The sequence below is a fragment of the Molossus molossus genome, unplaced genomic scaffold (assembly GCF_014108415.1).
Source record: "Molossus molossus isolate mMolMol1 unplaced genomic scaffold, mMolMol1.p scaffold_m16_p_34, whole genome shotgun sequence".
Lineage (NCBI taxonomy): Eukaryota > Metazoa > Chordata > Mammalia > Chiroptera > Molossidae > Molossus > Molossus molossus.
In genome coordinates this window covers 1,153,722-1,180,471 of record NW_023425371.1, presented here as the reverse complement: position 1 = coordinate 1,180,471, position 26,750 = coordinate 1,153,722, and the positions used below count along the sequence as shown (strand labels likewise).

At 39.5% G+C, this 26,750-nt stretch overlaps 1 protein-coding gene across 2 annotated transcripts in view; it reads left to right on the top strand.

The window, feature by feature from the left end:
- The window catches only part of EIF5B (eukaryotic translation initiation factor 5B), a 101,319-nt gene that overhangs the window by 11,066 nt on the left and 63,503 nt on the right, over window positions 1-26,750 (top strand). For both annotated transcript variants that reach the window (XR_004961985.1, XM_036281411.1), the window contains exons 2-3: window positions 26,165-26,290; window positions 26,390-26,474. Coding sequence is in view for 1 of the 2 variants with exons in the window: in XM_036281411.1 (XP_036137304.1) it covers window positions 26,165-26,290; window positions 26,390-26,474 (211 nt within the window). In the remaining variant the exon portion in view is untranslated. The remainder of the gene's footprint in view (window positions 1-26,164; window positions 26,291-26,389; window positions 26,475-26,750) is intronic.

Here is a 26,750-nt window from a genome sequence, read left to right as displayed (position 1 = left end):
TTCTCAATTTCTGTTGGGGGGAAAAAAACACCCAGAGCAGCCTGAATTTTTATTGGGATTGCATTTCACCTGTAGATCAGCAATTTTAAACATGTTTTTATCTCATGGCACACATAAACTAATTACTAATATTTGATGGCACACCAAAATATATATTTTTTTGCCAATCTGACCATAAAATAAATATAGTTTTGATTCATTCACAGTGGGTGGCTGTTGTTGTATGGGCTATTATAATTTTTTTTGACAGTCTAAGGGAAAAGAGGTTATTGCCCCTGACTAAATAGTCAGGTATTGCATGTTTTAAAAATTCTTGTGACACACTGTTTGAAAATCGCTGCTGTTGATCAGTTTGGGGAGTATTGCCAATATTATGCCTTCTGATCCATAAGCGTGGGATGTATTTACACTTATTTAGGTGTTTGATTTCTTTCAATAACAATTTGTAGTTTTCAGAGTAGATTTTCAACTTTTAAAAAAATTATTCCTAAGCATTTCGAGCATTTTTTTATATTGTAAATGGAATTCTTTTCTTAATTTCATTTTCAGATTGTTCATTGCTTGTGCAAGTTTAAATACAATTTCTTTTTGTACATTAGTCTTATATCTGCAATCTTAATGAATTCATTTATTAGCTATAATAATTATTTTTGTTTTGTGTGTGTGGATTCCTTAGGATTTTCCTTCCTTTTTTTTAAAAAAAATATTTTCATTGATTGTTTTTCAGAGAGAGAGGAAGGGAGAGGGAGAGAGGAAACATTGATGTGAGAGGGAAACAGAGATAGGCTGTCTCCCCTACGACACCAGGAATGGCACCAGCAACCCTTTGGAACACTGAACAAGACCCAATCAACTGAGCCACAACTGGCCAGAGTGGATGTTTTAGGATTTTCTATGTGTGTGGTCATGTCTTTGGCAAGTTCAGATGGTTTTCTCCTTTTCCAATATAAATGCCTTTTTCTTTTTCTTTTTTTGGTATTTTGTTCAGATAGAGTGGGAGGGGGAGAGAGAGAGAGAAACATGACGTAAAAGGGACACATCGGGTGGTTGCCACCCACACGACCCAACCAGGGCTGGGGATAAACTGCAACTGAGGTACGTGCCCTTAGCGGGAACTGAACCTGGGTCTCTCCAGACCACAGGCCAACGCTTTAACCACTGAGCCAAACCAGCCAGGGCATAAATGCCTTTTATTTCTTTGTTTTGTCTACAGCTCTGGCTAGATCTTGCAGTACATTGTTGAATAGAAATGGGGAGAGTGGGCATTCTTGTCTTGTTTCTGATCTTAGGGGTAAGAAGCTTTGTTTTTCCCATTAAGTCTGAAGTTAGCTGTTTTCCCTAGAGACCCTTTTTTGGGGGCGTTGAAGAGAGTTTGCTTTCTATTCCTAGTTTGTTGAGTCTTTTACCATGAAAGAGTGTTAGATTTTGTGAAATGCTGTTTCTTCATCTGTTGATCATATGGATTTTGTCTTTTATCCTATTTGTATCTGGTGGATTAGAGTAATGGATTTTAATATGTTCATCCAACCTAGCAATCCTGTCATAGGTCCTACTTGGTCATGGTGTAAAATCCTTTTTATATGTTCTTGGATTTTGTGTGCTAGTATTTTTGAGGATTCCATTTTTTTTTTTCTTTTAACCTTTCTATGTAGTATTTGTTTTAGATCTGTCTGTTGGTAAACAGCATAAAATTGAATTTTTATAAATATAATTTGATAACACATTTTTAAGAATTTAAAGTCACATTGCTAATGATTGATATGTTTGACTGATTTTAGTCATTCTATTTTGTGTTTTATTTGTGCCAATTCTGCCATGCTTTATTTCTGTTTTCTTTCATTTTTTTCCCTTATTCGAGGTTATAATTTATACACGCCATTTCTATTTCTTAAGTATTTAGACTTGAAATTTTACCATGCATACACAAAGTCAGTATTTAATGCCCTGTAGAACAGTACAAGGGCAGTAGTGCTATTGTCTGATATTTTGTTTTATAGTCCCCCAGCACAGGTCAGTGACTTTTTACTTAAGGTTGGATGCTACTTTCCTTAAAGGCATTACTTGACTGAACCTAGAAAAAAATATGCTTAGTGGATTTTTCATTGTTCTCTGAAGAATTTAATTTGCTCTAAGGTCAAAATGAGTATGAAAAGTGTTTTTTTGTTTTTTTTTAAATCCTCACTTGAGGATAATTTTTTTTCCCCCAATTATCTTCAGAGAGAATGGGAGGGGGAGAGAGAGAGAGAGACAGACATCGATTGGTTGCCTTCTGCAAGACCCTAATGGGGGCCGAGGACCAAACTGCAAATGAGTGAGGCAGTTGCCCTTGAAGGGAATCGAATTGGTGACTCTTTGGTTCGCTGGCCGACGCGCTCCTTAACTGCTGAGCCAAACTTACCAGGACTGATTTCCTTTTTCAGACATGTTAATAGCTAACAAGTTTTAAAGAAATGAAATGTTGAAAAGGCACTACCTTACTAAACTCTGGAAACTATGGGCAGAATTGTAGGTACCCAATTCAGGCCCAGGTTTACTTTTTGTTTATGTAATTTAGTGTTTTGGTTTTTTTTTTTTAATGTAAAATTTTAACTTTCTATCATAAAAATTTTTAGCACATAGAAAAAGAGAGGGAATACTATGATGAACTCCCATATACTCATTTAAATTTTGTCATTAGTAGCATTTAAAAATAATTTAACCTGGCCAGTGTGGCTCAGTGGTTGAGTGTCAACCTATGCACCAAAAGGTCGCTAGTTCGATTCTCAGTCAGGGCAGGTTGTGGGCTGGATCCCCAGTGGGGGTCATGCAGGAGGCGGCCAGTCGATATTCTTTCTCATTGATATTCCTCTCTCTCTCTCCCTTCCTCTCTCTCTAAAATCAATAAAGAAAAAAATTTTTTAAATAAATTTATTGTTAAAAGGATTACAGATGTTCCTTTATCCCCCCCATTGACACCTTCCTGCCAGCTTCCACTCCCATTATTAGCATTTTTGTCCCTATTTTTGTTATATGTATTTTATTTTATGGAGATTTTGATATTTTCTGTCACATAAACACAATACCCTTATTCCACTAATGCAATTAACACAAATTCTCTAGTTTACTATCTAGTCCTATGTTTCAAATTTCCAGCTCCACAGTGACTTTTCACAGTTGGTTCAAACCATGTTGTAAACAAGGTTCATGCTGCATTTCTTTTTGGTGTAGCTCATAATTTTAATAAAAATCACACTTTTATTGTAGGTATCTGGCTGTAATTAATTTTCCTGTGTAAATAATTCTCTTCACATTCTCACTCTGAACTTATTTAGAATTCTCAAAACTTATTTATCTCAGCCTATTGGTAATAGAATGGAGGGGAATTACTAGAGAGACTTGTAAGTAGCAACTGTATTCTGTTCTCTTGTTTGGTTTAAGGGCAACATTCTTTTTTTTTTTTAATCCTTACCCGAGGACATTTTTCCATTTTTGTTCAGATAGAGTGGGAGGGAGAGAGAGAAACATCGATATGAAAGGGACACATCAAGTGGTTGCCACCCGCATGACCAACCAGGGCCGGGGACAAACTGCAACCGAGGTACGTGCCCTTAGTGGGAACCGAACCCGGGTCTCTCTGGACCGCAGGCTGACGCTCTAACCGCTGAGGCAAACTGGCCAGGGCAAGGGCAAAATTCTTGTACAAGCATACAGAGAAATTATATTAATGTGCTTCTGTTTGTGTTGATATAAAATATGTAATCAGTTTGTCAGATTTTTCAGTGGGGGTGAAAGTCATGTAACATAAAATCACACACATACACCCTTACTTTTTAAATCTTCACCTGAGGATATTTTTTTTTCTTTTATCGATTTTAGAGAGAGAGGAGAAACATTGATGTGTGAGAGAAACATCAATCGCCACCTCTCGCATGCTCCTTGACAGGGATTGAACCCACAACCCTGACCATCGAACCTGCCACCCTTCAGTGCATGGGACAACTGAGCTTGATTTTTAGAGAATGGGAGGGAGGGAGGGAGGGAGAGAAGGGGAGGGAGAGAGGTGCACGCGTGTGTGGAAAGAGCGAGAGAAACATCCATGTGAGAGAGACATCAGTTGGTTATCTCCACCATGCGCCCTGACCTGGGTGCATTAAGTACATTTATAAGTGTTGTGCAGTTTCCTCTATGTAGTTTGAAAATGTTTTCATTACCCCAAAGGAGATGCTGTACCCATTAATCAGTCACACCCCATTGACACCTCTTCTGAGCCCTGGCAGCCAGAATTGACTTTATGTCTTTTGAGTTACCTCCTTATTCTGTATATTTCAGATAAATGGAATCATATCATGTGTCACCTATGTATTTGGGTTCTTTCACTTACTGTAATGTTTTTGAGGTTCATCCATGTAATGGGGCTTCATTGTGTTTTTATGGCTGAATAATATTCCACTGTATATACCACATAATGTTTATCCATTCATTCCATGATGGACATTTTGATTGTTTCCACTTTGGACTGTTGTGAAAATGCTGCTATGAACATTTGTGTACAGGTGTTTCTTTAAGTTCTTGTTTTCAGTTCTTTTTTTTTTTTTTTTTTTTTATTGATATTTTAGAGAGAGGAAGGGAGAGAGAAAGAGAGACAGAAACATCAATGTGAGAGAGAAACATCAATCTGCTGCCCCCTGCACACCCCCTCCTGGGGATTGAGTCCGCAACTTGGGCATGTGCCCCAACTGGGAATTGAACCTGGGTCTCTCAGTCCATGGGACAACGCTCAATTCACTGAGCCACACTGGCCAGGCTTCACTTCTTTTGAGTATGTACCTAGAAGTGGAATTGGTGGGTCATATGGTAATTCTGTGGTTAGCTTTTTTTTTAGTCCTCACTGGAGAATATGTTTTATTTTTTAAATTGATTTGCGGGAGACAGAGAGAGACAAACATTGATGTGAGAAACATCAGTTGTCTTCCTGTTCGTGCCCCAACTAGGGATTAAATCTACAACTTTTTGGTGTACAGGACGATGCTCCAACTGAGTCACACTACCAGGGCAGTTCTATGGTTAACTGTTTGAGGAAGCACCAGACTTTTGTACAGCAGCTGCACCATTTTACATTTCCACCAGCAATGTACAAGGGTTCCAATTTTTTCATATTTTTGTCACTACTTTGTTCCTTTTTTTTTTAAATAGTCATCCTGGTGGTTGTGAAGTGTGTCTCATTGTCGTTTAGATCGGCATTTCCCAGGTTCTGATGATGTTTTTTTTATGTACTCACTGGCCATATATATAGCTTCTTTGGACAGCTGTCTGTGCAAGGCCTTTACTCATTTTTAAATTGATTTGTTTTTCTTTTTGTTGAGTTGTGAGAGCTCTTTATGTATTCTGAATGCTTGACTTTTATTAGATACAAATATGATTAGTAAATATTTTCTTTCATTGTATGGGTTGCCTTTTCACTCTTGATAGTGTCTTTTTTACAAAAGTGTTTAATTTTGATGAAATTCAATTTGTCTATTTCTTTGTTGTTGCTTGTGCTTTTGTTGTTGTATATGATAATCTGTTGCCAAGTTCAAATACCACATTGTTTTGATTAGTGTAAATTTTCTTAAATGGAAACTTTCCTTTCTCAAGCCTCACTGGAGGGTGTTTTTATTGATATGAGAGCGAGAGAGAGACATCGATGTGAGAGAGAAACATTAATCGGTTTCTTCCCATACATGCCCCAACCAGGGATAGAACTTGCAACCTTTTTGTCTACGGGATGAGGCTCCAACCAACTGAGCCACCCAGCCAGGCTGAAATGGAAACTTTCAAACACATACGAAAGTGGACTAGTTTAGTGAACACTCGTGTCCCATCACCGAGCATCAAGGGAGAGGGAGAGAGAGAAAGAAGCATCGATGAGAGAGAACATCGATTGGCTGCCTCCTGCATGCCGGATCTGCCGGATCAGGCCTACAACCTGGGCATTTGCCCTGACCAGGAATCAGACTGGCAGTCTCCTGGTGCATGGGTCAATGCTCAACCACTGAGCCATACTGGCTGGGCATATCTCTCCATTATTTTTAAACAACCCCAGGTATTTATAAACACTTCAGAAGTTTACATAATCAATTGTAAGAAAAGTCTATATCTTAAATATAAATTTTATTTTATTTTATTTATTTTATCCTCACTCGAGGACATTTTTGCATTCATCTTCAGATAGAGCAGGAGGGAGGGAGAGAGAGAGAGGGAGAGAAACATCGATGTGAGAGAGGCACATCAAGTGGCTGCCACCCACACAAGCCCAACTGGGGCCAGGGACAAACTGCAACCAAGGTACGTGCCCTTAGCGGGAACCAAACCTGGGACTCTCTGGTCTGTGGGCCAATGCTCTAACCACTGAGCAAAGTGGCCAGGGCTTAAATATAAATTTTAAAAAAGAGTGGTGCATTTCCACCTATTTGGAAAACTCACATTCAGTAGAAGCCTTGTTGGTGATGTTAGACAAAGGAAATGTCATATATTTTTAAACTGGTATTTGAGTTTATTGTTTCAGAAAATTCAATTTGGAGGTTTTACTGTGGTCAAAAGTACAGTAACCTAAGGAGGTAGACGAAGTTTTTACTAAACTGCCGTAATGAAACTGGTGACTCTTGCCTATATTGTATGAAAGCTGTGGTTGCCATTCCAGAAAAGGGTTTTAAAAGAATTTAATAGTGCCTCTTAGGAATGTGTTACATTTCCTGCTGGTTGCTAATTGAAGAAGGTAGGGAGGTGAATTGGGCATACAAAGAGGAGTTTTATGTTCTCAAAGATCTTACATTTTAATATACCAAATATTTGCACAGATACACAGAGGTAGTATGTGGAGTTTAGAGTAAGTATGGGAGTACCACCACCCTTGAGATTTCAAATTTGCCTCCTAAAATTACTATATGTCTTTTGAATCCCTTTCTAGTTATATCTACTATCAGGAGAGTAGGCCAGATTGGAAGTATGAAGGGTTGAAGATCTTCAGTTGCCTCTCCTTTTTTTTTAAATTTATTGATGTGAGAGAGAGGGAAACATCAGTTTTGTTATCTACTTATTTGTTCATTCATTGGTTGCTTCTTGTATGTGCCCTGACCAGGAATCAAACCCACAACCTTAGTGTATCAGGATGATGCTCTAACCAACTGAGCTACCTGGCCAGGGCCAGTTGCTTCTCTGTTGCCTAATGCAGACCATTCTAATATGGGTGTTCAGCAAGTTGGTTATTGAGAAGTACCCTCTCTTAAGAGTAGTTTTCTTTCTTTCTTTTTTTTTTTTATCCTCACCCGAGGACATTTTTCCATTTTTTGTACAGACAGAGTGGGAGGGAGAGAGAGAGAAACATCGATGTGAAAGGGACACAACGAGTGGCTGCCACCCGCACGACCAACCAGGGCCGGGGACAAACTGCAACCAAGGTACATGCCCTTAGCGGGAACCGAACCCGGGTCTCTCCGGACCGCAGGTGGGCGCTCTAACCGCTGAGCCAAACCGGCCAGGGCAAGAGTAGTTTTCTATGTTGAAATTTTATTCATATTTATTTGGCTATGCCAGGCACTATACAAAGTAAATTTGGTGGAGATAATCTTTCAACAGTGATTGAGGAGCACCAGAGTTATTTCTACAGAATGCAAAGAGTATGAGTTCATTTTCATTGAGCACACTTTGATCAGTTATGTTAGAATATAAATTGTGTCCTTTTAAAAAAAAATTCTTTTAATTGAGCTTTAGAGAGGGAGGAAGCAGGGTGGGGGGGGGGGAGAAAGAGAAACATCAGTGTGAGAGAGAGAGACATTGCACACACCCGGACCTGGGAGCGCACCTGCAACTGGGGTATAGGCCCTGGCCGGGAATCAAACCCATTACTTTCTTGTGCACAGGACGATGCTCCAACCAACTGAGCCATATCAGCCAGGGCAAATTGTGTCCTTTCTTTGTTTTTTTTTTGTTTTTTTCTTTGTTGATTTTAGAGAGAGAGGGAAGAAGAGGGAGAAAGGGACAGAAACATCAATGAGTGAGAACATAGACTAGCCACCTCCTACATGCACCCCACTGGGGATTTGGCCCACAATCTGGGCATATGCCCTATCTTGGTGCATGGGTCAGAGTTGAACCACTGAGCCACACCAGCTGGGCCTTCTAATTTGTTTTTATTGATCTTTTTGTTTGTTTGTTTTAAGAGAGAGATAGAAACATCGATATGAGAGAGAAACATCAATCCGCTGCCTCCTGCACATCCCCTACTGGGGATCAATCCCGGGTTTCCATCATGTGCCCTGACTGGGAACTGAACTGGAACCTCTCAGTCCATGGGATGATGCTCAGTCTACTGAGCCACACCGGCCAGGCAACGTGTGTCCTTTCTTAAGGTGTTAATTAAGAATGTTGGTCTTGCCCTGGCCATTTTGGCTCAGCAGTTAGAGCGTTAGCCTGTGCATGGGTTAGGTTCCCACTAGGCGTGTACCTCGGTTGCAGTTTGTCCCTGGCCCTGGTTGGTCGTGTGGGTGGCAGCCACTCGATGTATCCCTTTCACATTGATGTTTCTCTCTCTCTCTCTCTCTCCCCCTCTCTCCCTCTCCCCCCCCCCACTCTATCTGAACAGAAAAATGTCCTCGGGTGAGAATAAAAAAAAAAAAAGAATGTTGGTCTGAATTATCAATATTGCTTATATATACCTACAGGAGGTAATATTAGGTATAAACTTGTATCTCTTATTCAATTATGAAACCCAAAATACTCATATCAAATAGTAATAAATATAAAAAATTTGTAAGTTCAAATTTGCAGCAGATGCAAAGGATTATATATTATTGTGTTGATTGTAAGTCAGTGCTTCTCAAACCTGAATGTGCATGCATCACCTGTGAATCTTGTTAAAATGGAGATTTTGCCCTGGTCGGTGTGGTTTAGTGGTTAGAGAGTTGGCCTGCGCACCAAAGGGTCATGGGTTTAATTCCCAGTCAAGGCCATATACCTGGATTGCAGGTTCAATCCCTGTGTACAGGAGGCAACCAGTTAATGTCTCTCTCACACTGAATGTTTCTCTTTTTCTCTCTCTCTTTCCCCCTTTCCTCCTTTCCTTCCACTCTTTCTGAAAATCAGTGGAAAAAATATCCTCAGTTGAGGGTTAAAAGAAAATGGAGATTCTTTTATTCAGTAAGTCTGGGGTGGGACCTGAGAGTTTGCATTTCTAATGAGGTAGTACTGAGGCTGCTTATCCTGGAATTATTCTTTGAGTACCAGGATCTAAATGACCATTTTGTTGTGACTGTATTGCCTCCAAAAATGGACTTCTTTTGAGTTCAACATGCCTGTACATACTAGCAAGGGCTCAATTTTTCTAATACCTTTTTCAATTTGAATTAATGATTTTGATCTTTGTATTATATCACCTTCATTTAGCAACAATGTTTAATGTACATGGTTAAGTCTGTTCTGATCTTTTTCACCATGTAAAACAACTTAGTGGAGGTTTATAAACAAAAGCTTGGTTTATGTTCTATGACAGTACATGGTGATAAGTAGGCCATCCAAGTGGTTCATGGCATGTTCATTTTAAATCTTTATTATTAAATTAAAAAAAAAAAAAAAAGTCCAGCCAGTGTGGCTCAGTGGATTGAGCATTGTCCCATGGACTGAGAGGTCTCGGTTTGATTCCCAGTCAGGGCACATGCCCGGGTTTCAGACTTGATCCCCAGTAGTGGGTGTGCAGGAGATAGCCGATTGATGTTTCTCACTCACATTGATGTTTCTATCTCTCCCTTCTTCTCTCTCTAAAAAAAAAATCAATAAAAGCATATTTTTTAAAAAATCGATAAAGCAAAAGCTACTGGGGAGAATTTTCAGGTTTCTGAAATTGCCTACAGTCCTGTATTTCCCACTCCCCCTTCATCCCCATTGAGAGTGTTCACTCGGTTTGAGAAAGCTGTCTGTCCTAGACAAATTTTTTGTTAGACATGTTGAAATCTATACTGTTATGAACTTAGATTATGTATATTTGGGGGTCTACAAGATGATACTTTTACTTGATGTTACATTCTTGTTACTTAATGTTTCAGACATTTAGAAAGTGGAGAATTAGGCTGAATTTGGTGGAAGATGGTAAGATACGTTCTGTTTGCATTGCATTGTACAGTGTAAGCAGTATGGTTTCATAACCCTTTTATTTATTTTTTAAGTGTTTTTATTGATCTTTTTTAGAGAGAAAGGAAGGGAGAGCTAGAAATATGTCCCCTGCTAGGGATCAAGCCGAAAACCCGGGCATGTGCCCTGACTGGGAATTGAACAGGGACCTCTCAGTCCATGGGACGATGTTCAGTCCACTGAGCCACACTGGCCGGGCTCATAACCCTTTTAAAGGTGTTAAGACTTAGTTCATAAGGAAATTGTAAACTGATAAGCCTTTTTTTTTTTTGAGATGTGAATAGGTAGCTCTGAATTTATTAATGGGTTATAATGCTTAAGATAGAATTCCGTTGAGGGAATGAGTGAAAACTCTTGGAATCTGTGGTTATGCAAGTGGTGGGAGCTAGTGAGGAGCAAAGACTACTCTGCTTCCTCCTTTTGTCTGTTTTTCTTCTTTGTACCTGTAATTGTTGATAGTCAAGGAGTGCTGGGTAAGAAGAGATGGAGGTTGGAGGAAACGAAGTGCCAAAAAACATCCTGTGGAGAAGGCAGGATAGGATCTCTGTTTCCCTCATTGCTCCTGGCACTACTGGGATAGAGTTAGGAGCAAAGAATGGGATTCCTCCTTATGCTTTTCCTCTACTTTTGCTATTGTTAGAGTGTTGGGGGGAGGCCCGAAAACCAGAGTAAAGTGAAAAGAGGTAGTAACAGGGTTAGGCATGACTATTTCTTTTCTTCCCTCTGCACTTCTTTCGGTGCTTTGAGATTAAAGACAATTTATGTGTGTCAGCTTGGGAGTTGGAACGAGGAAAGAGTGGTGTGATTTGGATTTTACCTCCTTCCATCAAAGATGTGCTTTCTGTTTCTATAGGCCCTGGTATTGATTATGAATAGGAAGAAATAGCCCTGGCTGGTGTGGCACAGTTGGTGCTTGGGCATTGTCCGGTGCACCAAAAGGTTGCTGGTTCAATTTCTGGTCAGGACACATGCCCGGGTTTCTGGCTTGATCCCTAGTAGGTGGGGGTGTGGGAGTCAGCCTATCGAAGTTTCACTCTCACATCGGTGTTTCTCTCCCCCTCTCCCTTCCTCTCTCTCTAAAAAAATAAATGTAAAAAGTCTTAAGCCCAGGTGGTGTGGCTCAGTGGTTGAGCATTTGACCCATGTACACCGAGAGGTTGCCTGTTCGATTCCCGATCAGGGCACCTGCCCAGGTTGTGGGCCTGATCCCCAGTGGGGGGCATGCAGGAGGCGGCCAATGTCCTCTCTCATTGATGTTTCTATCTCTCTCTTCCTCTCCATTCCTCTCTCTCGAATCAATAAAGAAAAAAAATGTTTAAAATAAAATCTTAAAAAAAAAGAATAGGAAGAAATGTGTGAGGGCTCCAGTTATTGTTTCATAACAAGGCACCCCAAGTGTAGTGGTTTAAACAATAAAAATCATTATTTCTTTTTTCTGATGGTTGACTGGGCTCAGTTAGGCGGATCTTACATGGGGTCTTACATGTGCTTGCAGATAAATGGTGGCTGTGATGGAGTTATCTTGTTGTTGTTAATCCTTACCTCAGGATATTTTTCCATTGATTTTTAGATAAAGTGGGAAGGAAGGAGGAGGGGGAGAGAGAGAGCAAGTGAAAGAGAAAGAAACATTGATGTGAGACACATCGATTGGTTGCCTCCCACATGATTCCGACCAGGGCCGGGGATTGAACCTACAACCCAGGTATGTGCCCTTGACGGGGAATCAAGCATTTGTAGTTTTCGACATACAAGTCTTATACAGGCTTGTTAGAAATGCCAAAGTGGCCCTGGCCAGTTTGGCTTAGCAGTTAGAGCGTCGGCCTGCGGTCCGGAGAGACCCGGGTTCGGTTCCTGCTAAGGGCACGTACTTCGGTTGCAGTTTGTCCCCGGCCCTGGTTGGTTATGCGGGTGGCAGCCACTCGATGTGTCCCTTCACATCGATGTTTCTCTCTCTCTCTCTCTCTCCCTCCCACTCTATCTGTACTAAAAATGGAAAAATATCCTCGGGTGAGGATTAAAAAAAAAAAAGAAATACCAAAGTGTTTTATTTTCTTTGGAGTGATTGTAAATGATGTGATAGGTTTTATACTCTTAGGTTTTTAAAATTATTTTTTTAGAAGTTTAGATTTCCAGAAAAATTACGAATAAATAGTGTCTTTATAGATCTTATACCCAGTTTTTCTTGTTATAACTATCTTATACTAGTATAGTATATTTATTACAATTAAGCAATACTCATATTATTAACTAGATTGCATATATTATATAATTTCTTTAGTTTTTACCTACTGTCCTATATCTGATCCCATTCAAGATGCCACCTTACATTTAGTAGTCTTTTCTCCTGAACTGTTCCTGTCTATGATAGTTTCTCAGATTCATATCACTGATCGACCTTGATTGCCTGACGTAGTATTTGTCATGCTTCTACCCTTTAAAGTTACTTTTTCTCCACTTTTCCATACTGTACTTCTTGTAAGGAAATCATTGCACAGTCTAGAATTGGGAAATTATAATCCACCTCCTTGAGTGTGTACTGTCTGTGGAATTTATTTAGAATTCTTGTGCATGGGAGACTTATCACCATTTATTTAATCATTTATCTCTATCACAATAGACTTGTGGGTGATATTTTGTACTTTTGTTTAAAATCTAATGATATGTCCATTTGTTACTCTGATTAACAAATTAATTTATTGCTCCCATTGACCATTGGGAGCTGTTCTAGTTGACTTCCACATTCCTTTTGTTATACACACCTCAGTGTGTGTGTGTGTGTGTGTGTGGTGTGTGTAGAGATAGGGAGGAGTTCATTAATTCCTTACTTTCTGGCATTATAAAATGCTGCAAGTTTATCTTGTGTAAGTCCTTATTCAGGCCTAGAATCAGCCATTTTGAATTCTCACCTGCAATTGATAATTGTCAGTTTCCTCGATTTTTGTAGCCATTCTGATAGGTATGCAGTACTGTTTCCTGTTTTACTTTGCAGTTACCTAATGACAAATAATATTGAGCTTTTTTTTTTTTTTTTGGTGCATATTAAAATTTTTGCCCAGGTTTTAATTGGGTTCTTTTCTTTTTTTAACCACTGAGCAAATGGGCGGGCTATATATTTTAGTTACAAAAGCTTGTGGGTTTTTTTTTTAATTAATTTTTGTTATAGATGTCCCTCTCCCCTTACCCGCAGACACCCTCCTCCCTATCCTGCCCCTCCCCCAAGCATTGTTGTCTATGTCCATTGGTTACACATACATGCATATAAGTTCTTTGATATATCTCGTCCTCTCAAAGGATATGATGAGATCTTTCTTTCTTACAGCTGCATAATGTTTCATTGTATATATGTACCACAGCTTTTTTGTCCACTCCTCTATTGATGGACATTTGGGCTATTTCCAGATCTTAGCTATTGTAAATAGTGCTGCTATGAACATAGGGGTACATATGGTCTTTCTGATTGGTGTTTTAGGCTTCTTAGGATATATTCCTAGAAGTGAGATCACTGGGTCAAATGGCAGTTCAATTTTTAATTTTTTGAGGGAACACCATATTGTTTTCCATAGGATCTGCACCAGTCTGCATTCCCACCAGCAGTGTGCTAGAGTCCCCTTTTCTCCACACCCTGGCCAGCACTTGTTGTTTGATGATTTGTTGATGGCAGCCATTCTGGCAGGTGTGAGGTGATACCTCATTGTTGTTTTAATTTGCATTTCTCTGATGATTAGTGACTTTGAGCATTTCTTCATATGTCTCTTGGCCATTTGTATGTTTTGTTTGGAGAGGTGTCTCTTTAGGTCCTCTGCCCATTTTTTAATTGAGTTCTTTGTCCTCCTTTTGTTGAGTTGTATGAGTATATATTTTGGAAATTAATTTCTAATCTGATGTCTTGTTGGCAATTATGCTTTCCCGTACAGTGGATTCCGTTTCCATTTTGATGGTTGTTTCTTTGCTATGCAGAAGCTTTTTAGTTTGATGTAGTCCCATGTATTCATTTTTTCCTTTGTTTCCTTTGTTTCTCTTGCCTTAGGTGTTGTATCAGTGAAAATTCTGCTGCGTGTGATGTCTGAAATTTTGTTCTACGATTTTTATGGATTCACGAGTCACATTTAAGTCTTTTGTGGTCTAGTTTTATTTATTTATTTATTTTATAATCCTCACCCGAGGACAGTTTTGCATTCATCTTCAGATAGAGCAGGAGGTAGAGAGGGAGGAAGAGAGAGAGAGAAACATCGATGTGAGAGAGACACATCGACTGGTTGCCACCCACACAACCCCATCCAGGGCCGAGGACAAACTGCAACCGAGGTATGTGCCCATAATGGGAGCTGAACCAGGGTCTCTCTGGTCTGCAGGCTGATGCTCTAACTCCTGAGCCAAACCGGCCAGGGCTAGTTTTATTTTTTTGCACATAGCTGTCCAATTTGTCCCAACACCATTCATTAAAGAGGCTGTCTTTACTGTATGCTCTTGCCACCTTTGTCAAATATTAATTGAATAGAATGTCTTGGGTCTATTTCTGAGTTCTCTGTTCTGTTCTATTGATTTCTATGCCTGTTCTTGTGCCAGTACCAGGCTGTTTTGATTGCAATGGCTTTGTAGTATAATCTGATTTCCGGTATTGTGGTCTCTCTTATTGTGTTCTTCTTTTTCAAGATTGCTGTGGCTATTCGTGGTCCTTTTTGATTCCATATGAACTTTTGGAGTATTTGTTCTAGTTCTGTGAAATATGTTGTTGGTATTTTATTTATTTATTTTTTTATCCTCACCTGAGGACATTTTTCCATTTTCTGTTCAGGTAGAGTGGGAGGGAGAGAGAGGAACAGAGAGAGAGAGAAACATCGATGTGAAAGGAACACATCGAGTGGCTGCCACCCGCACAACCAACCAGGGCCGGGGACAAACTGCAACCGAGGTACGCGCCCTTAGCGGGAACCGAACCCGGGTCTCTCAGGACCGCAGGCCAACGCTCTAACCACTGAGCCAAACCGGCCAGGGCTGTTGTTGGTATTTTAATGGGGATTACAATGAATCTATAGATTGCTTTGGGTAGTATGGACATTTTAATGATGTTAATTCTTTCAATACATTAACAAGGTATATGCTTTCACTTATTTATATCTGTTTCTTTTTTCAATGTTTTGTAGTTTTCTGCAAATAAGTCCTTTACTCTTTTGGTTGAGTTTATTCCTAGGTACCTTAATTTTTTGCTGCAATGGTAAATGAGATTGTTTGTTTTAGTTTCTCTTTCTGTGAGTTCATTATTGGTGTATAAGAATGCCATTGAGCCCTGGCCGGTTTGGCTCAGCGGTTAGAGTGTCCGCCTGCAGTCCAGAGAGACCTGGGTTCGGTTCCCGCTAAGGGCATGTACCTCGGTTGCAGTTTGTCCCCGGCCCTGGTTGGTCGTGCGGGTGGCAGCCACTCGATGTGGCCCTTTCACATCGATGTTTCCCTCTCTCTCTCATTCTCTCCCTCCCACTCTGTCTGTACAAAAAATGGAAAAATGTCCTCGGATGAGGATAAAAAAAAAAGAATGCCATTGATTTCTTGATGATAATTTTGTATCCTGCTAAATTCGTTTATTAAATCTAGTTGATTTTTGATGGAGTCTTTAGGGTTTTCTATGTACAATAAATATCATGTCATCTGCAAATAATGACAGTTTTACTTCCTCCTTTTCAATTGGGATACCTTTTATTTTTTCTTTATGTCCCCTGCTATGATTGTATTGCTGTCAGTATTTCCTTTGAAGTCCTCCAGAAGTTTTTAAATATATTTTGGTGCTCCTATGTTTGGTGCATATATGTTTATTAAGGTTATATCTTCCTATTGTATAGATCCTTTCAATATTACATAGTGCCCTTCTTTGTCTCTAGTTATGGCCTTGATTTTGAAGTCTATTTTATTGGATATGAGTATTGCTACCCCAGCTCTTTTTTCCTTTCCATTTGCTTGGAAGGTTTTTTCCTGTCTCTTCACTTTCAACCTATGTGAGTCTTTTGTTGAGAGGTGGGTCTCTTGTAAACAACATATATGTGAGTCATGCTTTCTTATCCAATCAGGTACTCTGTGTCTTTTTCATCAGAGTACTAATCCATTTACATTTAAGGTGTTTATTGATATGTACTTATTTATTGCCATTTTTGTTTAGTGTGGTTATAGTTTTCTTCCTATTTCTTCTACTAATTACAGCAGTCCTTTTTATATTTCTCGCAGTGCTGGTTTGGTGCTAATATATTCCCTCAACCTTTTTTTTTTCTGGGAAGCTTTTTATTTGACCTTCTATTTTGAATGATAGCCTTGTTGGATAAAGTAGTCTTTGATTCAGATTCTTGTTTTTTCATTACTGTGATTACGTCGTGCCATTTCTTTCTGGCCTGTAGTGTTTCTGTTGAGAAGTCAGCAGATAGCCTTATGGGGGTTCCTTTGTAGGTAACCTGTTGCTTATCTCTTGCTGCCTTTAGGATTCTCTCTTTGTCTTTAATTTTTGGCATTTTAATTACTGTGTGTCTTGGTATGGGCCTGTCTGGGTTCTTACTTGGGGCTCTCTGTGCTTCTTGTACTTGTATGTCTTTTTTTCTTCACTAAGCTAGGGAAGTTTTCTGTCATTATTTCTTCAAATATAGTCTCTAACCCTTCCTCATTTTCTTCTTCTTCTGGAACTCCTATGATCCAGATATTGTTATGTTTAAAATTGTCCCAGAGTTCTCTTATGCTGTCTTACTGTTTTTTTCATTGTTTTTTCTTTTTGATTCTCTGATGGGGCAATTTTTTCTACCCTGTTTTCTAATTCACTGATCTGATCCTCCTCTACTCTGCTGGTTATTCCTTTCAATGTGTTCTCTTTTTTTCTATGTCATTCTTCATTTCCAGTTGGTTGGTTTTCAATGCTTCTATGTCTTTACTCATGCTGTTGAGCGTCCTCATGATTATTACTCTGAACTTGCCCTCTGATATCTTGCTCAATTCCCTTTCATTTATTTCATGTTCTAATTATCTTGTTCTTTCATTTGGGATTTGGTTCTTTGTTTCACCATTTTGGCTGTTTCAGTGGGTTTTGGAGCCTGCCGAAATTTCCCTGTGGGTATTGGTGTTCTGCTGGTCGTGGCTCTCTCTTCTGGATTTGGATGAGTATGGCAGGACCCACATTAAACACCACTGTCAAGTCTTACTTTCCTGGGTAGATTTCTTTGGGCTGTAGCCCTCAGCTGAATTTTTTTTTTTATTTTTATCCTCTTCTGAGGACATTTTTCCATACTTTGTTCAGATAGAGTGGGAGGGGGAGAAATAGAGAGAGAAACATCCATGTGAAAGGGACACATCGAGTGGTTGCCACCCACACAACCCAACTGGGGCCGGGGACAAACTGCAACCGAAGTACGTTCCCTTAGTGGGAACCAAACCCGGGTTTCTCCAGACCGCAGGCCGACGCTCTAACCGCTGGGCCAAACCCTCAGCTGAATCTTAATTGGGTTCTTATTGTTGAATTTTAAGAGTTTTTTTTTTTTTTCTTTAATATTTTGCATACAAATCCTTTAGCCAGTACTATTTTCTGGATATTTTCTCATAGTGTATGATTTGTGTTTTCATCTTATCAGTGTCATTCTCAGAGCACAAGTTTTTAATTTTAATGAAGTTTAAATTATTTCCCCCCATGTGGTATACCTTTTTTAAAAAAAATCTTAAACCTCATTGCTAAACCCAAGGTAAAAAATTTTGTGCATTGTTTTATTGGGGTTTTTTTTTATTGTGTTTTTTGCATGTGTACAGCCACTTCTTCCCGCACCACATGTTGAAAAAGATTATCCTTTCTCTATTTAATTGCCTTTGCCCCTTTTTCATCGATCTGATAATAGTATTTGTATGGGTCTGTTTCTGAGCTGTCTCTTGTATTGGCCTACTTATGGATTCTTTAACCAATGCTCCTTTTTCTTAATAGTTAGTCTTGAAGTAGGGTTATGAGTTCTCTAACTTTGTTTTCCATATTGTGTTGACTCTTCTAAGTCTTTCGCTTTTTCATGAAAAAGCGAATCAGTTTGTTGATGCCTACAAAATGTAGTAGATTTGATTGAGAATGCATTGAATCTGTAGGTCAAGGTGGAAGAATTGACATCTTAACAATATTAACTTCTCTAGTTCATGAGCATGGCATATCTTTTTATATGTGTAGATCTTGATCTCTGTTGTTTGCTGAGTGTTTTTATATGAATAGGTGTTGGATTTTGTAAAATGTATTTTCTGTGTCAATTGATATGATCATATATTTTTTTTCTTTAGCTGATTTATGTGGCTGATAACATTTCTTTTTCATATGTTGAACCCAACTTTGCATTCCTGGAATAAATTCTACTTGTTCATAGGTGTAATCTTTTTACATGTGACTGGATTTGGTTTGATAGTATTTTGTTGAGAATATTTGCATCTACATAGATATTTATCTGTAGTTTTCTTGTGATGTCTTTATCTAGTTTTGTTATCTGGATAATACTGGCCTTTGTCTCTATCTCTCTTTGGAAGAGTTTTCAAAGGATATTAATTCTTTTCCTTTAAATTATTTTTAGTCCTAGCCAGTTTTGCTCAGCTGTTAGAGTGTTGGCCTGTGGTCCAGAGAGACCCAGGTTCAGTTCCCGCTAAGGGCATGTACGTCAGTTGCAGTTTGTCCCCGACCCTGGTTGGGTTGTGCCGGTGGCAGCCACTCAATGTATCCCTTTCACGTCGATGTTTCTCTCTCTCTCTTCCTCTCTCTCCCTCCCTCTCTATCTGAACAAAAAATGGAAAAATGACCTTCCATTGATTTTCAAATAGAGTGGAGGGGAGGGGGAGGGGGAGGAGGAGAGAGAAACATTGATGGGAGAGAGACACATGGATTGGTTGCCTCCCTCAGAACCCTAGCCAGGGCCAGGGCTCAAACCTACAACCCAGGTATGTGTCCTGGACTGAAATCAAACCCACAGGCCAATGCTCTGACTACTGAACCAAACTGACAAGGGTTGTTTTTTTTTTTTAATTTAAAAAAATATTAATTTATCAGCCACTCGATAAATTATTGGCTAATAACATTGTATAAATTTCAGGTATACAACTTTATAACACAGCATTTGTATACTCCATTGTGTGCTTATGACCCGAAGTCTTGTCTCCTTCCATCACCATATGTTTGACCCCATTTACCCTCTTCATCCTCCCCACAACCTCTTCCCGTCTGCTAGCCATCATTTTATTGTCTGTATCTTTGAGTTTGTTTGTTGCTTTTTGGTTTATTTTAATATCATTGTCTCTTTAACTTTTTAAAAATATTTTTTAATTGATTTTAGAGAAAGAAGGGGAGAGGGAGGGAGGAGAGAGAGAGAGAGAGAAGGAGAAGCATCGATGTAAGAGAGAAACACTGATTACCAATCTGCTGCTTCCTGTATACCCCTACTGGGGATCAAGCCAACAACCCTGGCCATGTGCCCTGACAGGGACTTGAACCAATGACCTTTTGGTGCACAGGACTACATTCAGCCAACTGAGTCACACCAGTCAGGGCTACTTTTTGTTTTATATTCCACATGTGAGTGATATCATATGGTTCTTGTTTTTTTCTGTCTGACGTATTTCACTTAGCATTATACTCTCAAGATTCAAGGGTATTAATTCTCTAAATGTTTCCTAGAATTCACCTGTGAAGCCATGTGGGCCTGGGCTTTTCATTCTGGAAGTTAACCCAATTGCTTTACTTGTTCTAGTGTATTCAGATTTTCTATATCTTCTTGAATCATTTTTAGCAGTTGGTCCTTCTAGGAATTTGTCTATTTCATCTAAGTTACCTAATTTGTTGGCCTTTCATACACAGAATTTCCTATATTCAGATCTTGCACATCTGAAATATATTACATTTGGTCATGGTATTAATAATTTTATACACCATTGAATACAATTTCCTAATAGTTTGTTGAGGATTTTCATATCTGTGTTCATGAGAGATATTTGTAGCTTTCCTTTCTAATACTGATTTTTGTTTTGGTAATGGAGTAATGCTGCCCTCATGGAATGAGTTAGGAAGACTCTGCTTCTGTTTTGTAGAGTTGGAGAGTTGGTGTCATTCATTCCTTAAATTTCTGCTATAATTTACCAGTAAAATTATCTGTAAATTTACCAGTAAATAATGTTTTATTTACTTTTGGAAGGTTATTAATTAGTGACTAAATTTTTTTACTAGATACAGTCTTTTTCAGGGGTAAAATAGAGGAGATTATTATAAATATTGGAGCAGTTGGGTACCCATAGGCAAAAAGAAGATCAAAGTGGATCATAGATGTAAATATAAAACATTAAAGTACAGAACTTTTAGAAGACAACATAGGTAAAAATATTCAAGACCTCGAGCTTGGTGAAAAGTTCTTAGTCATGACACCAAAAGCATGATCCATAAAGAAAAAAACTTGCCCAGCCAGTGTGGCTCAGTGGTTGAGTGTCAGCCCATGCACCAAGAGGTCACTGGTTTGATTCCTGGTCAGGGCACATGCCCAGGTTGTGGGCCTGATCCCCAGTGGGGGGCATGCAGGAGACAGCCAATAGATGTTTTCTCTCATCGATGTTTCTGTGTTTTTTTTTTTTAATTTTTGTTTTTGTTTTGTTTTTTTATCCTCACCCAAGGACATTTTTCCATTTTTGTTCAGATAGAGTGATACAGTGGGAGGGAGAGAGAGAGAGAGAAACATTGACATGAAAGAGACACATTGAGTGGCTGCCTACCGCACAACCCCAGCCGGGGCTGGGTACAAACTGCAACTGAGGTATGTGCCCTTAGTAGGAACCGAACCCGGGTCTCTCTGGACTGCGGGCCCACACTCTAACCACTGAGCCAAACTGGCCAGGGCTGTTTTTTTTTTTGTTTGTTTGTTTTTTTATCCTCACCCAAGGACATTTTTCCATTTTTTGTTCAGGTAGAGTGGGACGGGGAGAGAGAGGAACAGAGAGAGAGAGAGAAACATCGATGTGAAAGGGACACATCGAGTGGCTGCCACACACACAACCGACCAGGGCCGGGGACAAACTGCAACCGAGGTACGTGCCCTTAGCGGGAACCGAACCCGGGTCTCTCAGGACCGCAGGCCCACGCTCTAACCGCTGAGCCAAACCGGCCAGGGCCCAAGGACATTCTTGCATCTATCTTCAGGTAGAGCGGGAGGAAGAGAGAGAGAGAGAAACATCGATGTGAGAGACACACACACACAACCCCAACCGGGGCCAGGGACAAACTGCAACTGAGGTACATGCCCTTAGCGGGAACTGAACCCAGATCTCTCTGATCTGCAGGCCGATGCTCTAACTGCTGAGCTAAACCAGCCAGGGTTCTCATCGATGTTTCTATCTCTCTCTCCCTCTTCCTTCTGCGCTCTCTAGAAAATCAATAAAGAAAAAAACTTGATAAATGGTACTCATGAAAATTCAAAATTTTTGCTCTGATAGAAACCCTGTTAGTGGTTGAAAAGACAAGCTCCAGACTGGAAGAAAATATAGATAAACCACATATTTGACCAGCGACTCATGTATAGAACATCTAGAGTTCTCAAAACTCAACTTTAAAAGAAAACCAGTTCAGTTAGAAAATGGGCAAGAGACTGGCCGGTTTGGCTCGGCGGGTAGAGCGTCGGCCTGCGGTCCAGAGAGACCCGGGTTCGGTTCCCACTAAGGGCGTGTACCTCAGTTGCAGTTTGTCCCTGGCCCTGGTTGGTCGTCTAGGTGGCAGCCACTCGATGTGTCCCTTTCACGTCAATGTTTCTCTCTCTCTCTCTTCCTCCTGCTCTATCTGAACAAAAAATGAAAAAATGTTCTCGGGTGAGTATAAATAAATAAATAAATAAAAGAAAATGGGCAAAAGATACAAAGAGACATGTCACTGAATAGTATATATAAATGACAAATAAGCACATGAAAAAATTTAGCTTCATTAATCTTTTTTTTTTTTTATCCTCACCCGAGGATATTTTTCCATTTTTTGTACAGATAGAGTGGGAGGGAGAGAGAGGAAGGGGGAGAGAGTGAGAAACATCGACGTGAAGGGACACATCGAGTGGCTGCCACCCACACGACCAACCAGGGCCAGGGACAAACTGCAACCGAAGTACGTGCCCCCAGCGGGAACCGAACCCGGGTCTCTCCGGACCGCAGGCCGACGCTCTAACCGCTGAGCCAAACTGGCCAGGGCAGCTTCATTAATCTTTAAGGAAATGCAAATGAAAAGTATGATGAGTTATCACCACACACCTATTAGAATAGGAAAGGTATCCATAATAACAAATAAATACTGGCCTGGGTATGAAAAAAAGGGAATTCTCCATACATTGCTGGTGTGAATATTAAATCGTAAAGCCACTTAAGAAAATAATTTGGTGCCCTGGCCGGTTTGGCTCAGTGGTTGAAGCATTGGCCTGTGGACCAGAGAGTCCTGGGTTCGGCTCCCACTAGGGGCACATACCAAAAAAAAAAAAAAGAAAAGAATTTGGCTGTTTCTTAAAAAGCTACACATACAATACAGTACTTTTAATAGCTTCATATTTTAAGGCCATTAAGTTATATTTTGCTATGTTGATGGAGTAACATGGCCTATGAAAACTTTGAATTGAACAGAATAGAAAATTGCCTTTTATTTCTCTAAGTCTGTAGTAAGTTTAGAATAAAGGATTAGGGACTGTAATGGGAAATACTAATAAGAATTATAGCTTTGATACAGGAAAAAGTAAGGGGTCTGCAGAAAGATATGCCAACAGAAAATACTTTCACAGATTCCTTAATAATTTTAAAGATTTCACTATCAGTATGACTATATCTTAGTGAAATCTTAAAGCTGTAATTTATAGTGAGTAAGTATAGAAGTAGGGCTGAAAATGTAGGTAGAGTATGGTTTAAAGTTTCAGACAAAATCACTGATGTTATACATTTGTCACTTTTATGTCCTATTGTAATATGGTTGACTTTTTAGGACATCCTTTTGAGTCTGGGGCAAGAAGTTCAGTATGTACTGAAGGAACACCTTAGAAACCATTTTTAAGATGGTTGTCATGTTGCATATCATTAATATATTTTGTAACTATGTTTGAAGTTTTCAAACAAATAATTTTTCAGAAAATTGATTATTTCCCATTTTCTAGGAAGGTAATATAATTCTGGTGTCCAATTTGAACTTGAGTTCCTAGTATGCTACCTTCTAGCTGAGTGGCCTTTTGTAAATTGTTTATCATCTTTAAGCTTAACTTGATAGAGTTGTTAATGAGGAATAAATGACATAATTTTTATTTTGTATTTTTTATTTATTTTTTAATCCTCATCCGAGGACATTTTTCCATTTTTTGTACAGATAGAGTAGGAAGGAGAGAGAGGAAGAGAGAGAGAGGGAAACATCGATGTGAAAGGGACACATCGAGTGGCTGCCACCCGCACGACCAATCAGGGCCGGGGACAAACTGCAACCGAGGTACATGCCCTTAGCGAGAACCGAACCCGGGTCTCTCCGGACCGCAGGCGGACGCTCTAACCGCTGAGCCAAACCGGCCAGGGCAATGACATAATTTTTAGTGGTTGGTGAACACAATGCCTGATATACAATAAGCACTCAAAAGCTGTTCATCATTTATTACTAGCCGGAGGAAGAGTCCTTTCAGAGTCAACAGCATACAAATGTAGTCCTATATATCATGTGATTCTAGAGATGTTTGTTAATGAATGCTCTGGAAGTATAGCCAGTCAGCAAGCTATTCTGATGACATGAATATAGTTTGGGTGATGGCTGGCAAATATTTGGAGGTGAGGTGTCAAACTTCAGTAATTAGCCATTTTCCCATCTTACCCTGTTCTCAGCAGCTGCTGTAGTGTGAAATATTGGCAGAGATTCTTTTGGAGATACTGCTGGGTGATGCTGGGCCAAATTTAGGTTTCGTTACCTGGTGAGAACTGAGAATCATCCTTTGATTCTTCCCTTCTCTCTATATACATCAGTTGGTCACTTAAGTGATGCTGATTTTTTTTTTTTAATTGCTCTTCTCTTAATATTAATTTGACTCACATCTTCATCTTGCCTGCCACTGCTACAAGATCATTGTTTCTCATCACAGTTAACTGTGAAAGCTTCCTATCTAGTTGGGATTCTGGCCTGCCAGTCATCCTAGAGGGTAGCTTTCTAAGATGCAGGCTTGATTATGTCAGCAGGGTTAAGAGTTGTAACTATGGAATCAAATTTTCTGGGTTTGTATCCCATCTCTGCCTTGTATGATCCTGCACAAATTCTTTGTCCCTCAGTTTCTTTGTTTATTATTTGTTTATTTTAAATCCTCACCCTGAGGATATTTTCCTATTTATCTTCAGATAGAGTGGGAGGAAGGGAGGGAGACAAAGAGAAACATCCGTGTGAGAGAGACACATCAACTAGCTGCCTCCTCCCCCCCCCCCCCCCCAGGGCCAGGGACTGAACCGCAAACAAGGTACATGCCCTTGGCCGGAATCGAACCTGAGACTCATTGGTCCGCAGGCTGGCACTCTAACCACTGAGCAACCCCCTGCACAGATCTACCTTTAGGTTTTTTATTCTTTATGCCTGATATGCAAATCCCCTTTGCCCAGCTACCTCTAGTACTTGGTTCCAGGCTTGTCTGCTGGGAAGCATCAGACTTCTCATTCTGAATTTGGTTTTACCATCCATGTACCAGTTCAGTATTTTATGATCTTCCTCAGGTACACTTTCTACAGTATAAGATAAAAAGGATATTTCAACTCTGGCCAACAATTTATAAAAGCATTAAATTTCTTTACTTTATCCACGTAGCACTTTGCACTGCCTAGTTTACTAGTTTGCTGTCTGTCTCTTCTGCTAAGCTCCTTGAGGACAAATGCTATATCCTCAATGTCTTCTATATAAATATAATTTAAAAATTATATTTATCGCCCTGGCCAGTTTGGCTCAGCGGTTAGAGCGTTGGCCTGCGGTCCTGAGAGACCCGGGTTCGGTTCCCGGTAAGGCACGTACTTCGGTTGCAGTTTGTCCCCGGCCCTGGTTGGTCGTGCGGGTGGCAGCCACTCGATGTGTCCCTTCACATCGATGTTTCTCTCTCTGTCTCTTTTTCTCTCTCCCTCTCGCTCTATCTGAACAAAAAATGGAAAAATATATATATATATTTATCATATAGTTAAAAGTTATTCTCTTAAAAAATTCTCTTTACTGAAATGAAGCCCTTTTACAACAAAGCATCTATCAGTGTGGGCTATGTTGCATGAGGTTTTAATGTTTCTACTGTATTATTTATTTGGATTCATCTACCTTTTCTACCATATATCTATATATAGTCAGATATTTTTCCATTAATTTTTCCATTTATCTAGTACCAAAGCTAATAACAAAGAATATGTTTGAAATATACTTACTCAAAGTCTTGCCTTTTTTCTCCTATTTCTTCTTCCCCTTTTTCCATTAAAAAGGGGATATTTTAATAGAAATATTTTTCCGTTAATTTTTAGACTGAATGGAAGGGGGTGTGGGGAGACAAAGAAAGAGAAACATCGACGTGAGAGAGAGACAGACACATCGATAGCCTCCAGCACAACCCCAACCAGGGCTGGGTATCGAAACTGAAATCCAGTTCGTGCCCTTGAATGGGAATTGAACCCATGAGCCTGTGGTAAGTGGGCTGACGCTCTAACTGCTGAGCCAAACCAGCCAGGGCTAAAATCTCTCTCTCATAAATAATTCCAGATACACACAAAAAAACTTTGGTATCAAATAACTTAATTTCCATTTCTTGATTACCCTGAGCGCTTCATTATATAGCTTTTTCTGATTTGAATGTAATTCAAACTGTTGAAGCAGATGCAGTGAGGCTGGTAAGTAGATATAACTAAAATGTTATCATGAGTTTGCCAAATGATTTTTCTCAGTGGGCTGCTAATGCATGATAAAGGCTAAAATAATTTTTTAAAAAGTTTCTTTGTAGGTGAATGTGCTAGATGATTTTGCTCTCGAGTAACATTTAGATCTTCTTTGTTTTCATTTAAGTGCCAAGGATGACATTGATCTTGATGCCTTGGCTGCAGAAATAGAAGGAGCTGGTGCTGCCAAGGAACAGGAGCCTCAAAAGTCCAAGGGGAAGAAGAAAAAGGAGAAAAAAAGGCAAGACTTTGAGTAAGTATATTTCAAACATATTTCTTTGTTATTAGCTTTGATACTAGATTCACTTATTAAGCTAATTCAATGCCTCAAATATATTTTAATCTTTTCTAGTGAAGATGATATTCTGAAAGAACTGGAAGAATTGTCTTGGGAGGCTCAAGGCATCAAAGCTGACAGAGAAAGTGCTGCAGTAAAGGTGAAAGATGGTTGTTATCGAGCTGTGCTTTCCAGTGCCAGTTTTAGGGAACTGCTTTTGGAAACTTTTGGGCAGTGTGTGTGTGTAGAGTTTAAGTTTTTTATAAATTCTGATGCCAACAGGGGAAATCAAGTTTTAGGAAAGAAAAAATGTCTTTTAACACCTTTACAGATAGAAAGATGCTTTATTTGGTATTTAGAAGGTATTTTGCCTGTTCATAAAATTGGTATATTTGGAGAGGTAACATTTCTGTCCCCACCTTCAGTTTTTTTATTG